The sequence below is a fragment of the Centropristis striata genome, chromosome 10 (genome assembly GCF_030273125.1).
Source record: "Centropristis striata isolate RG_2023a ecotype Rhode Island chromosome 10, C.striata_1.0, whole genome shotgun sequence".
Classification (NCBI taxonomy): Eukaryota; Metazoa; Chordata; class Actinopteri; order Perciformes; family Serranidae; genus Centropristis; species Centropristis striata.
Window position 1 is genome coordinate 6,399,859 of NC_081526.1, and position 22,271 is coordinate 6,422,129.

General features: G+C 38.9%; 2 protein-coding genes across 3 annotated transcripts in view; one reads left to right on the forward strand and one right to left on the reverse strand.

Moving 5' to 3' along the window:
- Nucleotides 1-1,945: 1,945 nt before the first annotated feature.
- On the reverse strand, nt 1,946-9,168 carry LOC131979554 (CASP8 and FADD-like apoptosis regulator). Its single transcript, XM_059343578.1, has 10 exons — nt 8,883-9,168; nt 8,336-8,652; nt 8,143-8,248; nt 7,846-7,981; nt 6,835-6,884; nt 6,685-6,754; nt 6,483-6,526; nt 6,291-6,369; nt 3,155-3,659; nt 1,946-2,428 (listed from the first exon to the last, which is right to left on the reverse strand). The coding sequence occupies exons 2-10, from the start codon at nt 8,629-8,631 to the stop codon at nt 2,299-2,301; spliced, it is 1,416 nt and encodes a 471-aa protein (XP_059199561.1). The 5' UTR covers nt 8,632-8,652; nt 8,883-9,168; the 3' UTR covers nt 1,946-2,298.
- A 2,226-nt stretch (nt 9,169-11,394) lies between these two features.
- LOC131978546 (hyccin 2-like) overlaps nt 11,395-22,271 on the forward strand; it is an 81,959-nt gene continuing 71,082 nt past the window's right edge. The window contains exon 1 of one of the 2 annotated variants that reach the window (XM_059342220.1): nt 11,395-11,749. The gene's annotated coding sequence lies outside the window, so the exon portion shown is untranslated. The remainder of the gene's footprint in view (nt 11,750-22,271) is intronic. The other variant, XM_059342219.1, reaches the window with a different exon arrangement.

Genomic DNA, 22,271 nt, shown 5'->3' on the forward strand with positions numbered 1-22,271 from the left:
TCACATCAACAATATCATTTGATCAGCAACATCAACCGTCTCCTCTCACACATAACTGTACCGCCATCCTTGTCAACTCCCTGGTCACCTCCCGTTTAGACTTCTGCAATTCCCTCCTTTCTGGGCTACCTCTCAAGCTCCTCAGGGTTCTGTCCTGGGGCCCCTCCTCTTCATCATCTACCTCCTTCCCCTCGGCAATATCTTCTGCAAATTTAACATTCACGTCCTCTGCTATGCCGATGACACCCATCTCTACCTCACCACTAAACCCTCGTCCTCTCTTCCGCCCACCTCCCTCACCAATTGCATCTCTGAAATAAAAACCTGGTTCACCCTAAACTTCCTTAAATCAAACAGTAACAAAACAGAGGATGAGTGGGGTATCTTCCACATTTTGTGCCACTCCTCTTCTGCAATTTCTACATTAAGCTCTTTCTCCCATTTCACCTTAATAAATGTTTACTGTTTTACTCAATTCTTGACATAGTGATGAGATTATGCTACTGTCCTGATATGCTTTAACTATGATTCGGATGATATCATTCACTCCCCCGGGAGAATCCAACTACTTGAAAATATCTGAACATTTCGTGAGAATCTAATCCATATCTTCTTCCAAGATTTTCAAAACTCACCAGCTCCCCTTTGGTTTCTAACACACACCAAGCAGTTATTCCTTTTTCTGCCCAACGAGTAAATCTTTGATCATATTGTGCCGGATAGAAATGATTGTCGTAAGCTACCCATTTTAATATTTTTGCATCATTCTGGATCTTGTACTTTTTCAGTACTTTAAACCACAGATCCAATGTGTGTACTGTTACTGATTCATATTGATTTTAAGTTTATTTTATAGCTGACTATCCCCAAGGTTCTACTCCTTGGCACTAAATCCACTTTAACCCAAACCGACAGCTTTTCCCTCAATATTGACAACTCCTCTGTTTCACCCTCCCCCCAGGTTAAGAGTCTGGGTGTCCTCCATAACCCTTTATCAGGCGAAGAACCGTATTTGGTAACTTCAGCAGATATCCAAAATAAAAAAAAGGTTGCAAATTTACTAGATTAAAGTGTCAGATCTACAAGAAAAAAAAGTTGCAGATTTACAAGAAAGAAGTGGGGAAAAAAGCAACTTTTTTTCTCGCAGATTCACCACTTCAAATCTCGTAAATCTGCGACTTTTTTCGCAGATTTGCCACTTTAAATCTCGTAAATCTGCGATTTTTTCGCGCAGATTTGCCACTTTAAATCTCTTGAATCTGCTACTTTTTTTCTTGTAGATTTGCCACTTTAATCTAGTAAATTTGCAACTTTTTTCTCGACCCCATTTAGATATCCACTGAAGTTACCAAATATAGTTATTCGCCTGATAAAGGGTAAAAGGGTACTCTATCCTTTCAACCCCATATCAACAACATTACCCGGTCTGCCTACTTCCACCTACGAAACATCAATCTCCTCCGCCCCTCCCTTACCCCAAAATCACAAATTCAAATCACAGCTCAAACTCACTTTTAAATTAGCTTTATTTCCTGTTTCACCTTGCTGTTCTCACTTATGCTCTGTTTGTTTGTTTGTTTTTTTATGTACAGATGCATCTCAATACATTAGAATATGATGGAAAAGTCCTTTTCCAGTAGTTCAAGTCAAAATAGCCCCAACCAAGTATTACATACATACTTTTCAGAGGCCAACATTTCCATATAAAACATACTTCTTAAAATTCTTTTGAAATATCAATTTTTTTTCTGAGACACTGAATTTTAGCTCTTCATTAAATGTAAGCCATAATCATTCTAATTAGAAGAAATTAAATAAGTTATAACATGAAATGTTTCATTCTGTATGTAATGGATCTATATAATGTGTTATTTCCACTTTTTTAATTGAATTACTGACATAAATAAACTTTCTATGATATTATAATTTATTGAGATGCACCTGGAGTTGTTTGTTTTTATGTCGCTGATTGTGTTCTTGTTTTTATTAATTATTTTTTGCTCTGTTTGTAAGGTGACTTTGAGTGACGTGAAAGGTGCCCATAAATAAAATTTATCTTAATTATTATTATTTTTTCCAAAAATATTTTCCAACATAAATACACATCAAAACAATCTGTTCAACAAGGTTTTCTTCATCTGCAAAAATGAGTGTTTTACCCTTCTATAACCAGCAGGTGTCACTATATACACAGTGAAAAATGTTCTTCTAAGGCAAAGTAAGTGCTATATAAATATGTGGTATCATGCGGTATGTCAGTATTTGTGGAGTTTAGTGAAAGTGATGGTGATAAACCCTCTATGACAAGTAAAGCTCTTTCCTTAAAGTATGTTTGAGATCGATGTGGTAGTCTGCTCCAGGATTCCTCGTGTTATGGTCAAAGATGGCTCCGTTCACTTCGGTATGCACGTCAACAAGATGCATTTTCCTGTCAGAACACAAACAGCTGTTTAGTTTATAACTTACTTTAAACTGTGTGATGCTTAGTGCTGGAAAAAAAGTATTCAGATCCCTTTACTTAAGTAAAAGTACTAATACCACACTGTGAAATTATTCACTTCAAGTAAAAGTCCTGCATTCAAAACTTACTGTTACTTACTATCATCATCAAAGTGTACTTAAAGCATGGGTCTCAAACTCGCAGCCCGCGGGCCAATTGCGGCTCTCATGACAATATTTTGTGGCCCCCACCTTAATATGAAAGTTTAATGTGAGTTTTATATGAATGGCACTTTACTGTGTTGTGTGTGGAAGGTCCCTTTAATTACTTTTTTTTGGTAATTTTGTGTCTTTTTTTGTTCATTTTGATACTGCCTCCAGCGGCCCCCAGGTAATTTGAGTTTGAGACCCCTGCCTTAATATATTTAGTTGAATTTTTACTGTTTTACTTAATTCTTGACATAGTGATGAGATTATCCTTATGCTACTAATTATTTCTCTGAAATAAAGCAAAATTGAAATCTAAAACTTTGTCACAAGATAAAACAGACATCAAGGAGATCATTTTTAGTTATAACTCAATTTTGACCAAAAATGTAGTTACTGCAGTTAGACTTTGTAGGCCAGTACAGTCCTTAAGTGAATATACTTAGTTACATCCCTCCACTGGTGATGCTAGATGGGAGTTATATTTGTTGTCGAGTGTTTTCTGTACCTGCTTTGACCTTTGTGTAGAGCGTCTGTCAGAGCCTTCAGGTAGACGGAGCGGTGCTGTCCTCGCTCCAGCTGACCATCATCCGTCCAGCAGTGACTCCAGAACACATCTGCATCTGTGGGGATGAGCGCACATCTGGACAGCCCGTCGCAGCCATCTGTCTCCAGATCCTCGTCCCGGTGCTCCATCCTCTCGTGGGGCGGGTACTCTGGGACGCCGTACCTCTGGATGAAGAAGAGTTTGGGCTTTCCGGCCAGCATGGGACACGCATCGGCAGTGAAAAGACGTCTGACGTCGTCCAGACGGAGCCCGGCGCCGTACGAGTCCGTGCCCAGGAGATGGTCTGTCGCGCCACGGCTGATGATGCAACAGACGAAGCCGTCACCTTGTAGGTTCTCTCTCTGTTTGGATAACTGTCTGAGAGCTGCAAAGGTGTCAATCACACTCAGCCACTTGTGGAGGAACACCTTGAAGTGAAGAGCCTTGAACGTCTCCTCCAACATGTCTGAGTGAGTAAAGGAAGAAAAAAACAGAATTTAAATTTTACCTTGTTAGTCAGTCACTGAAGAGATCATTGAAAAAGCTCTATCAGACTAGGGCTGCTACGTTTTTTTTTTTTTTTGTATACATATACGTTCTTATATGTACGTGATGCATGTTATTGCTGTAGGCTATTTTATATTTTTCTATCTTTGAAATGTTTTTCTTTATTGTTTTACTATTTATTCTGTTTGTTTTGAGACATGTCTATGGTGAAACCAAAGAGGAATTTCCACTCAGTGGATAATAAAGTTTTCGTATTCGTATTCGTATGTAATACAAGCAACCACACACAAGTTAAATTAATACTAGGTTGTCGAATGGTACAGTAATGTTGTTGCAGGGAACAGTAGCACGCAATATTATTTATTAAATCTAACTATGTTACAAGTTGAGTTAATAACAACTAAACAGGAAGTGTTAAAAACAGACTAATTCTATTGTGTTGGATTCATTCAAAATTCTCTTGATTTAGAATTACATACACATAAAGATTATATTTAATGTGATCAAAATAAGTAGATTCTATCTCAAACATTTTTATATTAAAGTTACTTAAACAACTGCCTCAAAATCAAGGACGCATTTATTATTAATACATTTTATTAAATATATTAAGTAAAATGAAATGACTACAGAATAATTTATGGTGATGTTTATGTTTATATTGTATTTTTATTATTTCCGATCATCTATGTTTCTGAATATATGTACTTTGTACACTACCTCTTTATGCATAATCCTCAATAAAAAAGACTTGGAATAAAAAAAAAAAAAGACTAGGGCTGCTGCTAAAAAAACAAAGAATTATTTTACTATGACAACACTAAAAAGGCCTCTCCCTCAAACTTCTCACATGGTTTAATTTACAAAACTTTACAAAGCCAACAACTGCAAAATCTAATTATAAGTAACAATGGCAAGATAAAGTTCCTAAAAGTAAAAACAAACTTGTTTAATTTCTAGAGTATTACTTACAGTAGATGGTACTTGGCAAAACCCTTTAAAACACCCAAGTCCCACAATGAGACAAGCAGACCCACTGAGTTACGCTGCATTATACCAGCAACTTACTGCAAAGTAAAACTAGTGTTTGTGTCTGAAGAGAAAGCCCAGATAACAGCTTCAGCTTCCTGTATGTAAGGGCTATCTGACATCATTGTAAAGCAGTGGAAATATTCTAAACATAGCCTAGTGTACGCTTAAACGGATGTAAAAAAAAAAAATTGTGGGTGGCTCTAATATGTTGTGCTGCTGCTGTTGTGAGAAAATATTATAAAACAATGTATGCATTTAATCCAATAGAGTGTGTTATCAATAAGACAAAAGGCAGTAATGATCATTTTTGACTTGTGATGAGCTAAATGAGTGTCAATTAGCACTGTAACCTGAGATACAGTTAGCAATTACTGTGATGAGTAGAGTAAAGTGAGATAAAATCTTGATATGCGTTGAAAAACTTGTAAAAGCATGTTTTTGAAGGTTATAATGATTAAAGTGTGATTACTCTTTAAGAAAAATGAACCTAACTCTCATCTAGTATTAGGAACAAAACACAAGAAGTCTTTGCGCCCATATAAGGTAACATGTGAGGTAAATATGCTGACACCAACAGAAATTTCAGTCCTCGAAAGATGAAAACAAGCAAAATGAACCCAGCCATCACTTGAAAGCCTCACACCTCTCTAACAAAAAAAACACAGTAGTATGATCTCCTAATGGGTGTAAACCATATCTATGTTTAAATGATACATATGGGTAAGGGGGGGGGGCTGGGAGAGCCCACCAATGAGAGAGGGAGAAAATGGAAGATTGTGTGACATATAAACTGATGTTTTACTGTTAATTCAGTCTCCTGTGGTTAGATAGATAGATAGATAGAGTCCGGTATTCAAGTACAATAAAATACAATAGAACCAGGGAACTCACTGAGTTTTGATATCTTGACCTTTACAAGAATAAAACTCTGCTGCATGAACCTCTGAACGAATCTCCTGCTACTTTTTTGATTCTGTCATTTTTGAGTTTGGGGAAGATTTGTTGGGAGGCTCTCTGCCCGTCTAGTCTGACCTCTGGGGCTTAGAGCTGTCTTCATTTGCCACTATGCTGCCAAAAAGTCCAAACTATCCCTTTAAATACTGCACGGCCGCTCTGAGGTCGACCCTTTACAGTTTTGACCTGGTTTGGAAACAACTACACTAAACTCCACCCCACTCTAACCCTAACATCTGACAACATTCACTCAAACTCAACACAGTTACAACTATGGGTCAGTTTAAAACTATGATAACCAATAACTGCCTTTCACTGCACCTGTTTTTATTGATTTTTCAAGTGTTTTGTCCGTGCTGTTTGTTCTTTATTGTGTGTTCTCTGTACTCTCGACATCATTGTAAATGAGGGGTTGCCCTCAATGATTCCTCGAGAAATAAATAAAGGATAAATTAAAAATTAAATTAAATTAAATCTGCAGCAAGACTTCTTTTGCTTAACATTTGTCAATGACCTTTACATTGGTATTGGTACTAATGGCAGTAGTGAATCTGAATGTTTATTCCAGCTCTGGATTATAGAAACAAAATGTTTTGTGTCTCACCTCCATCATTACCCACGCAGTCTATGATCACACAGACTCCTCTGGGGTTAGTGTTGAACTTGTAACAGTCTAGTTGACTCTGTAATGCAAAGGAGCAAAGACAAGAAAGTTGAATAAATGCACTTTATTCATTGAACACAGTTAATGATACTATAGGGGAAATAACTGCACCAACAGTGAGTAGAAGCCTACCTGACGGCTGGGCACTCTGTACACAGGCACCATGTTTTCTCTGGCTGATGAAAAGTAAAAGTGAAATACAGTGAGCGACGGGGGGCTTTCCAAATTACAAAATAATATTTACTTATGCTTCTTCCGTTGGTTTGAAATGTGTTTTTCTTTCTATAGAGATTATATCTGAAAAATAAATTTGCCAAAATGAAACTGGTCTTACCGATGTGAAGGGACTGTGTTTGTCTTATTGGTTGTACAGAATTGGAGCTGCAGGGAAAACTGGATGCACGCTAAAGGGGAAAAAAAGTATTAGTAATAGAATAAAGAGAAGAAAAAGATCTAATATTGAATATGTTTGTACATTTCTTACAGGAACTATGTGCCTTTGCTGTTGAGAAGAATTAACTCCTGGTGTCACAACTGTCAAAGGTGTACATGGACAGAAATACAAATTAATACAATTACAGTCATAAAGTATAATATAAAGTACTTTAAAGTTATTCTTTCTTTTATATATATATATATACACATATACATACACATGTATACATACATACATATACATATACACACACACATTATATATATATATATATATCTCAATATTGAGCATATTTTTTTCTAAAGTTTTGACAAATTATGTAAAATTTGTTATACCATAATGTTGCAATGTACATGTGGATTGTATTTTTTTTCTGATTTTAGTTCACATTTATTTTCCTGTATATTATCAGATTTTTATGGGGAAAGTACCTGGTTACACCAACTGACACTGGGTTAGATCACGTCATTGACCCACATACATACATATACACACACATACATAAATACAAACGAAAAGCTAAAAGTCATAGCATGTGGTTTGATAAATATTTAAAATTTAATTTGGCCTAAATAAAAAGACACCTGAGTGACCAGCTGAGGTATCTTAACAGTACATCTGTGAACTGGGGGGTTTCTTTTCTTTTATATCTTTATATCTCTGCTTCTGTGTTTTAGTTTCATTTCTGTGCTTTAGGAACTAAGTTTTTCTTCTGCACCTGAATGCAAACTGACAGAAGTATTTCTTTGTTCTCCTATTGATATATTAGCACCATGTCATTTCCCTTCCCATTTCTCATGTCTAAAGAATGTGTATACTTCACACACACACACACACACACACACACACACACACACACACACGCACACACACACACACGTTACAGACCTCAAAGCTTGTGAGGTTTATATAAAAAACCTATATAAGTCTATATATATAACCTATATATATATATATATATATATATATATATATATATATGTTACAAACCAAACAAGCTTGGGGATTTTTCACAATTTTATAAACTTTCAGTGAAATTCAGTGAAAGTTTAGACTCACCTGACATCTTGTATGCAGAGACTTTTTTGGCCAGGTCGACCCGGCTAATGTCCCTTAAACGTTCCTCTAAAAAGTCGACACTTTCAGGTGAAACCAGGTCCAGCTTCTCGAGTTCAATAATCACATCAAGGAAACTCTGTCACAGTGAAAGGGGAAGTCTGTGAATGGAATTTACTGACATATACATCTATGGCATTTTGTGTCAATGACTTCCCATCAGAAGTCCCCCTCCCACTCCCACTCCCACACACAAGAATGGGAACATCCAGTAAATGAAAACAAAACTTATTTCTTCACCTTCGCTTTTTCACTCGTATCACGAGGCAACCAGGTGCTACACAAGAACTTCAAGTTGCTCACATCTTTATCCTCCATATCTTCATTTATATTAGCCATCAACACCCTGCAGCAAGGAAAAGCCACTACTACTTTAGAAACAACAAGTTGTGTCAACTTTAAAATATCTCTGACTTCTTTGAACGCATCTTACCTGAATCTTGACAGGACCTGCCCATGTTTCAGAGCCTCCTCCACCTCCTGCCTGCTGGTTTTATACACCTTCTTCAGGATATCAAAACGTCTCAGTCGCAGCATGAGCTCTGCTAGAAACCAGTAACCGCTTTCACCGCACATCACTTTAGATTTCAGCATCTCCTTCATGCACGACACACTGTTGTCTGTGTCCAACATCTCACACAGGTAGAAGAGTCTCCTCCGCTCACAGCTGCTCAGAGACTCTGCTGTTTGGTTAATAGCTTGGAGCTGGGACTGGTCAGAAGAAGCCATGGAGGTATGGAGAAGACTGAGCTGATGAAAACAGAAATTAACACAGACATAAGGTTAATTATTATCCAATTGTAAAGTTGCCAACAGAGACTTGTATAGGGCTATAAACCTTTAAACTGGATCAGATCAGATAGTGAATTAGTTCGTTACTGTGTTTTGACAGGTGCTATACTAATACCGTTTTTGCAATTATATTAGAATTAGTTACCAAATAAACTATCATGTAAACGTAAAAAACTGAATCAACTTACCTTTACGACGTCGAGATCAAAAGGAAACGGAACAAAACTAAAAGAGGAATTTATCTAGTAGGGTACAAACCCACACAGGAAATATATAGGCTATGACGCACAAAAAACATTCGGGGAATTACCACCGCCAGTAGAGACTTTAGAGGAACCCCTTCCGTCGTTCGGGTCAACTGACTGAAAAAAGAAACCTTTATTGACTTTGAGTGCGCGATATGTGCGCGAAAATACTGTAATTCTTCAAGGTTGTGTAAAGCTGTAGAACACGCAGCAGTAGCTAAAGTGAAAGTGAAAGTAAAGGGCGGCAACGACTAAAGATAAAGACAACTTAAAGGCACATCCGTGTTAACAGACCGGAACCCACTTAATAACTAAATAGCAGTTAAAACTTGCTGGATTTATACCCTTTATTCATGACTTAACGCAAGGTAACATTTATAACGTATGACGGTCTTTGAGTGTCTAGAAAAACGCTAGCCTATATAAAATGAATGCATTTTTATTATTGTTATTATTGTTATTGTTATTATTATTATTATCGATCAGATGTGATTTTCAGCATCAAAATGGATTCTTCTTTTACTGTATTATTGCCAAAGGATAAACCCAGCCAGTGTATTTTTTTCCAAACCTGGCAACCCAGTATTTTATGAATGGTTTTACATATATATTCTTTTTGAGACTGATGCAATACTGATTTTGGAGGTGGAAAGTTAATCAATAACTGATATGGTGGCAGAAATAGTAATTTTTTGAGCTGGAATGAAAATAGACCTTTGAAGTTTTGAATGCAGGACTTTTACTTGTAGTAGAGTGATTTCACAGTGTAGTAGGCCCTATTAGTACTTTTACTTAAGTAAGGGATCTGAATACTTCTTCCACCACTGGTATTGGGAACTTGTAGTATATTTTCTGTTCTTTTTAAGTTCTCTGCTTTACTAAGCAGATCATGTAACAGCCGGTTTAAACCAGAAATAACGTGCTGTAGGATCTGGGATTTGTCAGATATTAGAGGCGTTTGGAAGTAGAATATAAACAGTATAAGTTGTATCCTTTTAAGGTTAAAATAAGACTTAGCAGTGTGTGCGTTCACGGAAAACATGCCTCATACGTTGAAGATGTGGGTTGTTACAATTATGGTTTACAGAAAACTTTAAGTGCCCAGACACAGACAGAAAAAGCAGAGAGAACAAGGGCTTTTATTGGAGGGACACCTTTTTCAGCAGCCCTTGATGTTGGACCTCCGCTGTGCCTGGGCAGTGTATTCTGATGTCTGATAATAAAGAAAACTAAAAGGAACCACACGTGATCTTTGATTCATTATCTCACTCAGGGCCGGTTCTAGGCAGCATATATGAGGGGGCAGTCAGAAATGTGAAGGGGGCATCATGTGTACACATCACTTTTTTTTCTGTGCTCATAGTAACAATGCTTTCTTCATTAAAGGGGTCTATGTGTCCAACCCCAACCTGGAGAAGTGGATTGCACTTTGTCAGACCTGTCCAGGTGTCCCACCTGAAGACTAAGCTCCTGCTGGTTTAGCTCTTAAGGTCACTGAGGCACGCAAACCCCCGACCACAATAAGGTGGCAATCCCTCAGGGGGGGGGAACTGAAAAATATAAATAAAATAAATGAATAAAATAAAAATAAAATAAAACATCCTTCATCCAGATTTCAAGCAACAATCATGTATCGTGTGTCCCTTTTTCGGCGGATTTTCCCACTACTGCAGATAATTTTGTCAAATTGTAATGTCTATTCATTCTGTGAGTATATAAAAATGTGCTTTCTCAACTTCTAAAATGTTGATTTGAGGGGGCAAGACATTTATTGCAGGGGGCTCGATCTCACTCAAGAGAGGTAATAATTTCCACTACAAACTCGCTGCAAGTCATGGCCCTCGTGAAGATATTTTGTGGCCCCCACCTTGATATGAAAGTTTAATGTGAGTTTTATATGAATGGCACTTTACCGTGTTGTGTGTGGAAGGTCCCTTTAATTACTTTTTGGGTAATTTTGTGCCTTTTTAAAAATAATTTTCTGTCTTTTTTAATAATTGTGTGTCTTTTTTAATAATTTTTTTTTTTTTTTTTTGTAATTCTGTGTCTTTTTTGGGTAATTTTGTTTCTTGTTTTAAGTAATTTATTTATTTTTCTGTCATTTTGTGTCTTTTTTTGGTAATTCTGTGTATTTTTGGTAATTTTTTAAAGTAATTTAGTGTTTTTTCAGTCATTTTGTGCCTTTTTGTAATTTTGTGTCATTTTTGGTCATTTTGTGTCTTTTTTGTAATTCTGCGTATTTTTTGGTAACTTTGTGTCCTTTTAAAGTAAATTAGTGTTTTTTCAGTCATTTTGTGCCTTTTTGTAATTTTGTGTCATTTTTGGTCATTCTGTATCTTTTTTTTGTAATTTTGTGTCTTTTTTTGGTCATCTTGTCTTATTTTTAAGTAATTCAGTTTTTGTCTGTCATTGTGTGTCTTTTTTTGGTCATTTTTTAATACTGCCTCCAGCGTCCCCCAGGTAATTTGAGTTTGAGACCCCTGCTGTAAGTTAATGCACAAGAGCGCTCAAACCAAAGTGCTGGCTTTTCCCACAGCCTTGAAGGCACCACGTCTGCTCCCCCTGCAGGTCACTTGCTGAGCTTTCTGCTCAGCAAAGCGCACTGAGTTCCGCTCAGACTGGCCAATCGTGTCGCTCTGTGCTTCAGCACCATTGCAGTGTGGAGACATCATCCGGAGGTGTAGCTCGCTGGCAGAAGGATCATTTCAGAGGAAAGATACTCGACCTAGGTGAGCGCTCGTGGGCCAACACCACCTTCACGTCCCCGATACAGCCACCGCATGACATCACCACAAGCAGCTTCAGTCCGGGTGAGTATTTATTACCTGACCGCTGGTTAAAAACACGCAGGGTTGTCCAGGTAGTCGCAGTGGAGGCTGCTGGTGGCTTGGAGCAGCAGCAGCACTGTCGGCGTGGATGTAAACCCACGGAGCAGATGGTTCGGTGTGGGAGCCAGCAGCCAGCCGTCTCGGCCTGGTCACGACTGGTGGGGAAGGAGGATGAGGAGGTCCAGCAGCTGCACGCTGAAGCCAGCCAGCCGAGCTAAGGCAGCTAGCGGTGACGTCCAGGTTCAGGCTGTCGTGGCAGTGCTGTAAAAAAAAAATGTCAGCTGGTTAGCAGTTCACTATCTGCGCAGAAACACCCCGATATAACACGTTAGCTCGCTCCAGTGTTTAAGGTAAAACAGCACGCAGGTTGTCAGCCGCTGCACATTTAGTCCTCAAACACACAGTTTCTGCTTTCAAGTTGAATGCTACAAAACGCTGCACCTCGTCTGTTCTACCATGGTTTTATTTTGAAATTGCAAGCGGAAGTCTCGATTTTGCATCTTTTGTGGGTTTTATATGTACATTTTTAGTGCTAAAAGCAGCAATAACTTGATTTAATTTACTTTGTCGTTGTGCTAAGCATAAGGACAATAATCATAAGCATAAGGACAATAATCTGTTAAGTAGCTCTTCAGCACTGTGCAGCATACAACCATAAGTAAATAGTAAAAAAAAAAAAAGTTTAAGTAAATACTATTTGAGTAAACAAGTGATGGTGAGTAAAAGCAAATACACATGGAAGTAAAATATATAAAAAAAGACAAGCGATAAAAAAAAAAGGGATAAAGTGACCTAAACAGTATAGTGTGTTGGGTTTAGTAGCAGCATATAACTGCATATATAACTATGCAATACTGCAATATTATAGTAAAGTGTGCGTGTGTGTGTGTGTGTGTGTGTGTGTATCTTAGGGGAGGGGGGCATACAGACATTGTCCAGGGTGGTGTGTGTCCTCTATGATTCTTATGTCACAGTGTTTGCTTTGATTTAGTTAAGAAAGTAGTGTGGTGTAAATCAATATCATGTTCAGAGCTGTGGACTGTGAACTGTGGTCTCGTGGTTAGCACTCTCGCCTCACAGCAGCAAAGAGGGTCGCCAGTTCGCCTCCCGAAACATTAAATGTCTGTGAAGAGTTGCTGTAGTGGAGTTTGCATGTTCTCCCCGTGTCAGTGTGGGTTCTCACCGGGCACTCCAGCTTCCTCCCACAGTCCAAAAACATGCAATTTTTGGTTTAATTGGTGACTCTGAATTGCCCGTAGGTGTGAATGAGAGCGTGATTGTCTGTCTATATGTCCTAAGCCCTGTGATAGTCTGGCCCAATGTCAGCTGGGATCGGCTGACATTGGATAATGAATGAATGAATGAATGAATGTACAGAGCCAAAATCTCCTAATAGCCTTTTCAGCCCATCTGAGTTGCCTATTAGTATGTTTTATTTCTTACTGATAAGTAGTTAGTCATAATTCCCTCTAGGGTTGTCACAATACAACAATTTTCAACTCGATACCGATACTCAGGAAAATATTTGATACTCGATACCATTTTCGATACCACAAGGGTAAAAACAAAGACCCCAAAGTTTAACAGAAATATTTTTATTAACGAGAAAAATGCAACATGTAAAAATTAACAGAACCACCGGTTAAATATTTATAATAAAAAACAGTTGTGCAAAAAGAAACTGCAACTATGATAACAAGCTTCAGATACTCGATACTTTTGAAAATGAGTATTGTATCCGGATACAACGTTTTAGTATCGATACTTTTTTGAGTATCGATACTTTTGACAACCCTAATTCCCTCACACACCTATGTGTATGTACATAAGTATGTGTCAGTGGCCAAGTTCTGTTATGTAGCATAAATAAGCAAAGGGTGTTACTTCACTAAAAACAAGGGAAAGTTCATAGTGCATGGAGCGTCAGACCAAGAGCCTGTTGTTGTTTAAACGTTTCACCCAGAAACATTTAATCTGGGTAGCTGTTTCTAAGCACAGTAGTGTTTGTACCTACAGTATTTGGCTGCATGCAGGGTTTCACTCTATCCCCAGTGCTGTTTGATAAACTGCCTGGACAGAACAGTGTTTTACACCATACCAGTGGTTCATTGCTCAAAGTTACCAGCAACCAACAACTCCCTACAACAGCAACATCACTAATTCATTCCTCCCTTCGCTGCCAAGCCAAGTTCACTTCTGCCAAGTTGCTTTCGTGTTGATCTTTCGCTGTTGACACCCTGCTGTTCTTTCTAACACTGACATCAGAAAAAAAAAAAAAAAAAAACGCTTCTTGAAATGATATTAGTCATGATAAGTAAACTGCCCCTCACACGATGGCGTCGTCATCATGGGCAAAGATGTCGAGCTGAAGATCCAGATAATTCCACGCCATCTGCTGCTCACCCTCAATCATCATCATCATCATCATCATCATCCTCCTCTCTCTGCCTCCATGTGTTTTGGGACTAGGCTATCATCAGAGCTGTGGCCTATTTTAGACAGAAACTCCATTTACCCACTTAATCTGTGTCTCTGTCTCCAGGAGTTTCTTCTGTTGCTCACTGTAACATTATTAATATTCAGCCCAGGTTGTTTGATGAGCAGAAGGCTCTTAAATGTATCGGGTCATGTTGTGGAGTTGGTGAAATCTGCTGTCAGGCTGTAGCTCCACAGTCATGTGTTGTATAAAACTCTTAAGCTAGCCTAATGGTTTCAAAGGGGATTCAATAGAGGCTGAGGCAACCTCTTATGAACTTTGAGTTGACTAATAATGCACAACATTGTTGTGTGTTGCCCACATGTCTGCAGCATATTTGAGCTTATTGAGACAGCTTTAAACCAAAACAAATCTAACCATAAGTGCATTGAGCCCCAGAGTGTGTTGCCTCCCTCCCACCTATGGTGATGCACACGCCTAGGGGATCAAAGCTGTAATTAGCCTGCCATGGATTAGCAGTGGGGACTATTTTCCACTGTACTCGCTACCACAGAGCCAGAGGATCACACAGGCAGCCGGCTCCCTGTCTTTCCTCTTCTTCCAGTCGAGAAAATCTGAATTGCCGAGGCCGAAACGTCACAATATTGCTCTGAGAGTTGTTGGACGTCATGCACTTCTTATATTCATGGTGATATTTTCCCTTGTTTGTCGTCATTCATTAGAGGTCAACCGATATATCGGCTGGCTGATATATCGGGCTGATATTTGCGTTTTTTACTTGTTTCGGCATCGGCCGATACGTGCGTGCGTTCTCCGATCAATTAACCCGTTTCACTGAGCCAACACCAGGCAAGGCTCGGTGCAACATCTGCCATTCTCTGGTGAGCTGCTGCTGATACCGGAAAATAGAAAAACACATCAAATATGTGGATCATCTGAGGCGCCACCACCTCGAGGCCTAGAACAGTGGTTCCCAACCTTTTTCTTGAGGGACCCACATTTTTACCATTGTAAACTTTGGCGACCCCCCATTGTCCATTGCTTCTATGAAGCTAAACTCAATGTGACTTTCATGGTACCCTCTCTTTTTTGTTGTTGATATTCAGCATTTTCGTCTCCCTGACGCTTTTTCCATTGGCTCTGTGTTTCTGTTGTTAGGTGAGGTTCCCGATAGGTGAGGTTACCGCTAGGTGAGGTTGCCGCTAGGCGAGGTTACAGCTAGGTGAGGTTACCTCTAGGTGAGGTTACAGCTAGGTGTTTACCGCTAGGTGAGGTTACCAATAGGTGTTTACCGCTAGGTGAGGTTACCACTAGGTGAGGTTACCGCTAGGTGAGGTTACCACTAGGTGAGGTTACCGCTAGGTGTTTACCGCTAGGTGAGGTTACCGCTAGGTGAGGTTACCTGTGTATACTGCAGGAGGGATGTTGCACATGTCCTTATTCTCGCGATAAAGCCTTTATTTTTAAAACTTTTCTATAGTGATTTTTCTATTTAAATAAATGAAAAAAAAGGTTTCATGTAGCCCTTATTTAGTTGTTCTTGTCCCACTAATGAATTAAATCCTGACTCATCTATATTTAACACATTAGATTTATTACATCCATTAAAATCAAAAGGGCTTCGTGACCCCCCATGGATCTTTGGCGCCCCCCTGGGGGGGTCGGGCCCCCCTTGTTGGGAATCACTGGCCTATAACAACATACACATGTTTTTTTGTTAAAAATGTTTCCTTTTTTGTTTAAATTGAGACTTGTGTAACATTTGTTATCATTGTGTCATTTTTATCATGTAAATGGAGGGAGAAAAGACAATATCGGCTTCAAGAATCGGCCCAAAAAAATCAGCATCACATACCGGGGATCGGTGAAAACTGATGTCAAAATAATCGGTATCGGCATTAAAAAACCCGTATCGGTCGACCACTATCATTCATGTGGCCTATGCATCCAAAGTGGTTCTTGATGTACTCATAAATCACCAGTGGAGTGATTGTAGTCGTGTTGTGTGCAGCCAGTCTTGATTATCAGCTGGATGTGTGGTTGGCATGCAGAGACAGCCTGGTGCTGCTGACTCACTGCTCTGCCAGGTATGAGCTCTGACTGTGTGTTGGCTGTCTCCACGTTGTACAGCATGTCTTCCCCCCCCTGCTCAGAGACTTGTCTCTCAGTCAGCCAAACACGAGTTCATACTGTTCCTCTGGGGGCTCCAAAGAGGTGGAGCCGCATAATGTGTGTACTCTCTTGTTTGTAAATGAATCAATGCTTTCAAAACTGATTGCAACATGGTTTGGAAATCACAGGGTATATTTTCCCAGCTTAATGATTAGCTCAGGGTTACCATATGGGCACTTCTGCAAAATGCAATGCATGTCAGAAGGGTGACTGATTTTTTTTTTTTTTTTACCACAATATGTTCGTTTAGGGCTGCAACGAAGGATATTTTCATTATCGATGTGCAGATGATTTTCTCAGTTAGTCGATTAGTATTTAAAACACAGCCAAAGAATCTTCTCTCAATCAATAATTGATCAGTTGACAAATTGCTGCATCTCTCTGAAGTCACTGCATTATGATTCAGTCTAACAGAATTTTAGAGAAAGTTTTGTGCAACAAACTGTGTGTCTTTACCCTTTAAAACGCAGATACAGCAACTGTACATACAGACATGGGAAAAATTATTAGACCATTTTTTTCTTCAATTTAATATCAAGAAAACCATGGAAAATGCCTAGATATCAGCTCTTAAATTAAACTCTTATCAGCTTTTTTTGTTGTTATCCATATATTTGTACATTTAGTTGTACCAGGCAATACAATTAACAAGAAATTTAAGAAAACAAAGGTGGTCTCATATATTTTTTCTGTGACTGTATATACTATCAAATCACAACAAAAGTAACAGTCAGATATTAGCAAAACAGGCAGAAACAAACAATTTTAGCATCATAAATATGTGTAGTAAAGGATGAATGCACCTCTGCCACATCTTAATGAATATGTGTTATATTTTCAATATTGGCTAATGAAGCTTAAAAGAAGAATCAAGATGAGCAAGTTATTTTGGGAAATCCAATCTAATACATTCAAATAAAACAGCCATGCTTGTTGCCAGTGCATCAACAACCTCCCTAAGGAGAAAACAAGGTGGTGCATTGTACGAATTATTTGTAAAAACTTGAACTTTAAATGCTTTTTACCATTTTAAAACAATGTCAGTTTTTCTCTGTGAGTCTTCAAAAAGCCAAAATTTGAGGAAATCTGGAAAGGGGAGATCGCCCCGAAACGCCCTTCTTTTGTTATATATATATATATGTATATGTATATATATATATACATATATATATATATATTATGTAACTTTTTTTAATTTTTTTTTATATATATATTTTTTTTTTATAATCTGTTTTTAATACGTACCGTAGATGGAAACACCCCCAAGTTCTGTTCGAGATATAAATCTGAAAATATGGATCACAGTGTCAATTATCAAAGCGGTGATGACTGTTGTAATGTGATATTCAAATGTGATTCTAAATAAAGACAAAATGTAAAAAAATAAAATAAAACAAAGTCAGTTTATATGTGGCTAGTGGCCCATGTTGCTAGAGCGTGCTGCGGTCGTTGGAGTGCTGGTTTGCTGGTGATGTGTGTGAATGTTTTGATTGGGTTAGATTAACTGTATTATCCCTGCGGTGAGACGGCTGGTTCCCATGGAAGTGGTGAAAGGCTTTGTCATTGTTCTGCTGTACAGTACGACTGGTTGATTTCACCTCCTTCACTTCATTTCAGTGAGTGCTCTGTTTGCAACGCTCCATTATTGATACAACGCTGTGTTGGCAGATCCAATGGTTAACCTTGAATCCACAATTCTTCATTTGACACAGCGTTTAGCTTTTTTTCAGCACATAGTTCAGCCAGATCTGTCTGATACACAGTAATAATGAACAGAGCCAGGCAGATATATCGTTTGACTGATATTATGGGCCTAACAAAGGTGGTAAAGGTGTGTATGCTGTCCGATATGTGCTGTTATGAAACTTTTTTAACAAAATATTAAATGCAGAAAATGTTGCTTCACATGTTTTTTAAATAGTCAGCAATTGGCTGACACTCAACAGTAATTACGTTTATTTAGATATTTATTTTCTCAGTTATAGAATTGGCAGACAATGCAATTCATTGTTTGTATAATAAGTAATAATGATAAATTGTATTTAATACATTTTAATGTTTGAGAAAGTAGCTCTCTGGGTACCTTTGCAGAATGGTGAAAAACTGGTGTACAATCCAAGAAGTTAGCTAAGTAGTTAGCTTAGCAAGCTACTTAGCTAACTTCTTGGCTAAGTATTTAGCTAAGTAGCTTGCTAAGCTAACTACTTAGCTAACTTCTTGGCTAAGTATTTAGCTAAGTAGCTTGCTAAGGTAACTACTAGATATTTAAAGAATACTTGGAATATTTAATCATAAAATAAGTTGATAGCAAAAGATATAGCACAGTAACACACAGCAAGCATTAAATAACATGGGAAATAAATGTGGGTCATTTTTGACCCACGTTGTGCATTGTTTGTGTCAATATGTTGTGCATCAAAGGGTTAAAAAAATAACGTTTTTGTGCAGGATGTGTCACACTAGTGGTGATTCTCACTGATCAATCAGTGGTCTTTAGTGTTTCCACCTTTTAGTACTGACTCAGTTTGCTTTCAGCCTTGACCAACGTGCTACCACAAAAAGTAATATCCACAACATTCACTATTGATACGCAAGTTGTTTTAACTTCATTTTCACAATAAGACATTTAACACGTGTCCCAAAGCAAGAGTTATAACTAATCAAATTATTTCGGACCCACAAAACCAAATCCCAAAGTGTTCAATTAACAATGACAGAAAAGTAGCAAATCCTAACACGAGAAGCTGGAGCCTCTGAATGTTTGACATATCTGGCTGATAATTGACCGACCCTGCTGCTCGGTAGCTGTGCCCGAGAGGTCAAACTGGCTCGGATGTTTGAACATCACACATTGATGGATTGTGTGGAAGAAATAGATTAGTTTCTTTGGGAGCCTCTTGCTGTGACACGAGGATATTTTTACAAAGAAGTTGTCACAAAGTGTGTTGATAAAGTCATGTTATCTAAAGCTTAAAGCTACCAGGAGCAGTTTGAGCAGATAGCTCATTTGACATGCTAACTCCTGAACAAGAGGAAATGACACATCCTGCCGTTGACCTGAACACAATTTACATGAGACTGAAAGGCACCTGAAGGTTCCCACTGTCAGACTGGATATCAGAGAGGAAACACAAGCTCTGTATCATTAATATGGCAGCATGGACGGTGTGTTAAAGCCAAGATAACAGGTCATCATCCTCCCAGAGCCACTGTTTTCTGCTGGGCTTTACCCTCCCGTCGGTCGGCTCTCTGCTCTCCTGCTCAGCTTGCTGGTCACGACTCAGCGCCTGTCTGAAGTTGAACAGATGCCAAAGCCCGGTTGACTCCAGGAGCCTTTGAATTATTGCCAGTTATTTGTTGTTGTGATATGATGGGGAAGACGTGGAAGGAAAGTGGGGGCCTTTGCCGGATCAAGCTGCGAGAGATGTTAACAAAAGTGTTCCTTTACATGCAGCGAGGCCTAGCTGCTAATGCTGCTAGTGTACTGAGCATTGTTTGGCAGTAAGGGGGGTGGATGATTTCTAAAATTATGCAACCTAACTGATCAAATATAGACAGTCAACGCTCAGTCAAAAGGAACAGTTTGCATTGTGTAATTACATTTTTAGGTGTCTTGGCTTCATTGGCCGGGGCTCTGCGGCTTATTAACTTGGCTCCAGTTTGTAGCACAGCACCAAAAAGCTGCAGGGGGCCACAATTTTTCATGGACACTACCACAGGGCCACATATAGGAGCGTGCACTTAACCAGATATGATGAAACTGCAATTTTAAATATGTTTACAGTGCAGTAACTTAACATATTTCATGCTCAAATGCATGTTTAACAGTATAAATAGGAATACAAAAGGTTTGAAGCAAGTAAAAAAAAAACACTTACTGTGATTTCTTTTTTTTCAGTGCAAGAACAGCAGACCAACATTAATTGCAAGAAGTAATTTTGTGCATTTTTACACTGAACTTTTAAAATTTCATGCTCAAATGCATGTAGTTGTACTGAGGGCCACTTCAAGTGAGGCTGCGGGCCGTATGCGGCCCCTGGGCCTCCAGTTGCCCCTCTCTCTTCTAGCAGAACCCTGTCATTGTCCAGCTAGTCTAATTTCCTTGCGTCTGCTGCAGTGGGGTAGACGGAGCCAAAACGTAGCCCACATTATTGTTGTTTTTTGTAGGAAACAATTTGATTTAACAACCATTATGAGTCTCTGGGGTGGGAGGAAGTTAAGAGGCCGAGCTTGATTTTCATGGTGTTCAGCGGTTTTGCAGCCCACCCCGCCACCACCCCAGCATCTGAGTGTAGCGCTAGTGTAGTAATGCATCCACTCTCCCCCCCCCCCCCCCCTTGTTGATCCTTTGGTCACGGCCAGAAGGACGTGCAGTGGTCTTGGCATGTCACAAAAGCTCAAGGTGGCCTATTGTTAACGGACTGCTGAGCAGCTTATTTGGCAGTGCAGCATTTTCCCCTGTTTCTCTGGAGGAAAGTTAAACGCTTAGCTGCTCCCCCACACACCATGCACCATGTCAGCAGCCGCGCTAAATACTGTGGAATTAGCAGTCATGTGTCTGTAGTTTGAACTGGTAGTGAACTTGTGACTGGCCAGGCTTTCATAAAAGAACAATCCCCTCCACCTCCTGGCTCCTGTTACACTGTTTATTATGCACACCTCCAATAATGCAAAACAGTACAATGGCCCTGTTGTAAAACCTGCCTTTATGAAACTTGTAATGTTCGGTTTTTGTTGACACTTTAAGACTTCAGCGCCGATTAACCTCTATGGTGTTGTTGTAGGGTGCAGCTAGTGTAATGCTTTATTGGACAGAATTATAACAATAAGGTGTTTGTAATGTTTACTCCTTCTTATAAACTTGAGGGGAACAGAATATTATTTATTTATTGGTTTATTTAACAGGGACAGTGCATGGCTCTCAGCTGTACCAGAATTAGCTACTAGCTAAATTTCATCTGTAGTCCCTGGGCAGGAACAAATAACATAAATCTAACACAAACAAACAAGCCTTTCAAACAGCAACAACAAAGTTTCACACTCTTAAAACACAATACAACAGCAAGAGTAAAGTCACAGTATTAAGACGCAACACAAAACAATGTTAAAATACAACACTAGAGAGATTGCAAAATAGTGAGCTAATGTTTGAGTTTATAGTTGGTAGGTGCATGATTGAGTGGATTTAAGCCACAATTTTATTTTAGATTTACAACCAACGAATGTGCTGATGTCTCTGATCTCATTTGGTACTGAGTTCCAATAATTAGTGGCTCTTATACAAATACCTTTCAGTATAATGCAATCCAATAAAACACCACCGCTTATACATACATGGCTTTTGTGCACCTGAGCACCTTCAGGAGGATTTATTGCACCCACTTTTTCTTGGAGTGTGTTCAAGTTTTAACCAACAGATCTAGCTGGTGAGTGTTCCAACCACTACATCTATGTTTCAAACCAAGCCGCCCCACTGTAGCTTTAAAAATCCCTGATGCTTTGGCCTGGTGGGCCACTGTGGTTGCGATACACTTGGGGAAACTGTGTATTGTCCAGCCCTGCCTCAATGCTACACTGGTTACTAGAGGTGGAAATTAGAGAGTAACTCCTGGTACAATACCACAATGACAGTGCTGTCACCTTTAAAAGAAATCAGGTTCGAACTAATCTAAAAAAGTTGTTGTTGAACAGTATGATAGCTTCTTTTTCCAAAGTCGACAATCAGCAGTATTTTTGTCCGAGACTCCACTGTGTTAAACCCAAAATACTCCCACACGCCGCCTTTCAGGTTCCATTTAGCAAATATCAAGTTAGCTTAACGTTCCTGACCCTCACCTTTATCGCTGAGAGGCTTCAGGTCAAGAAGGCCCCGATAATAGGTGATTATGATAGTAG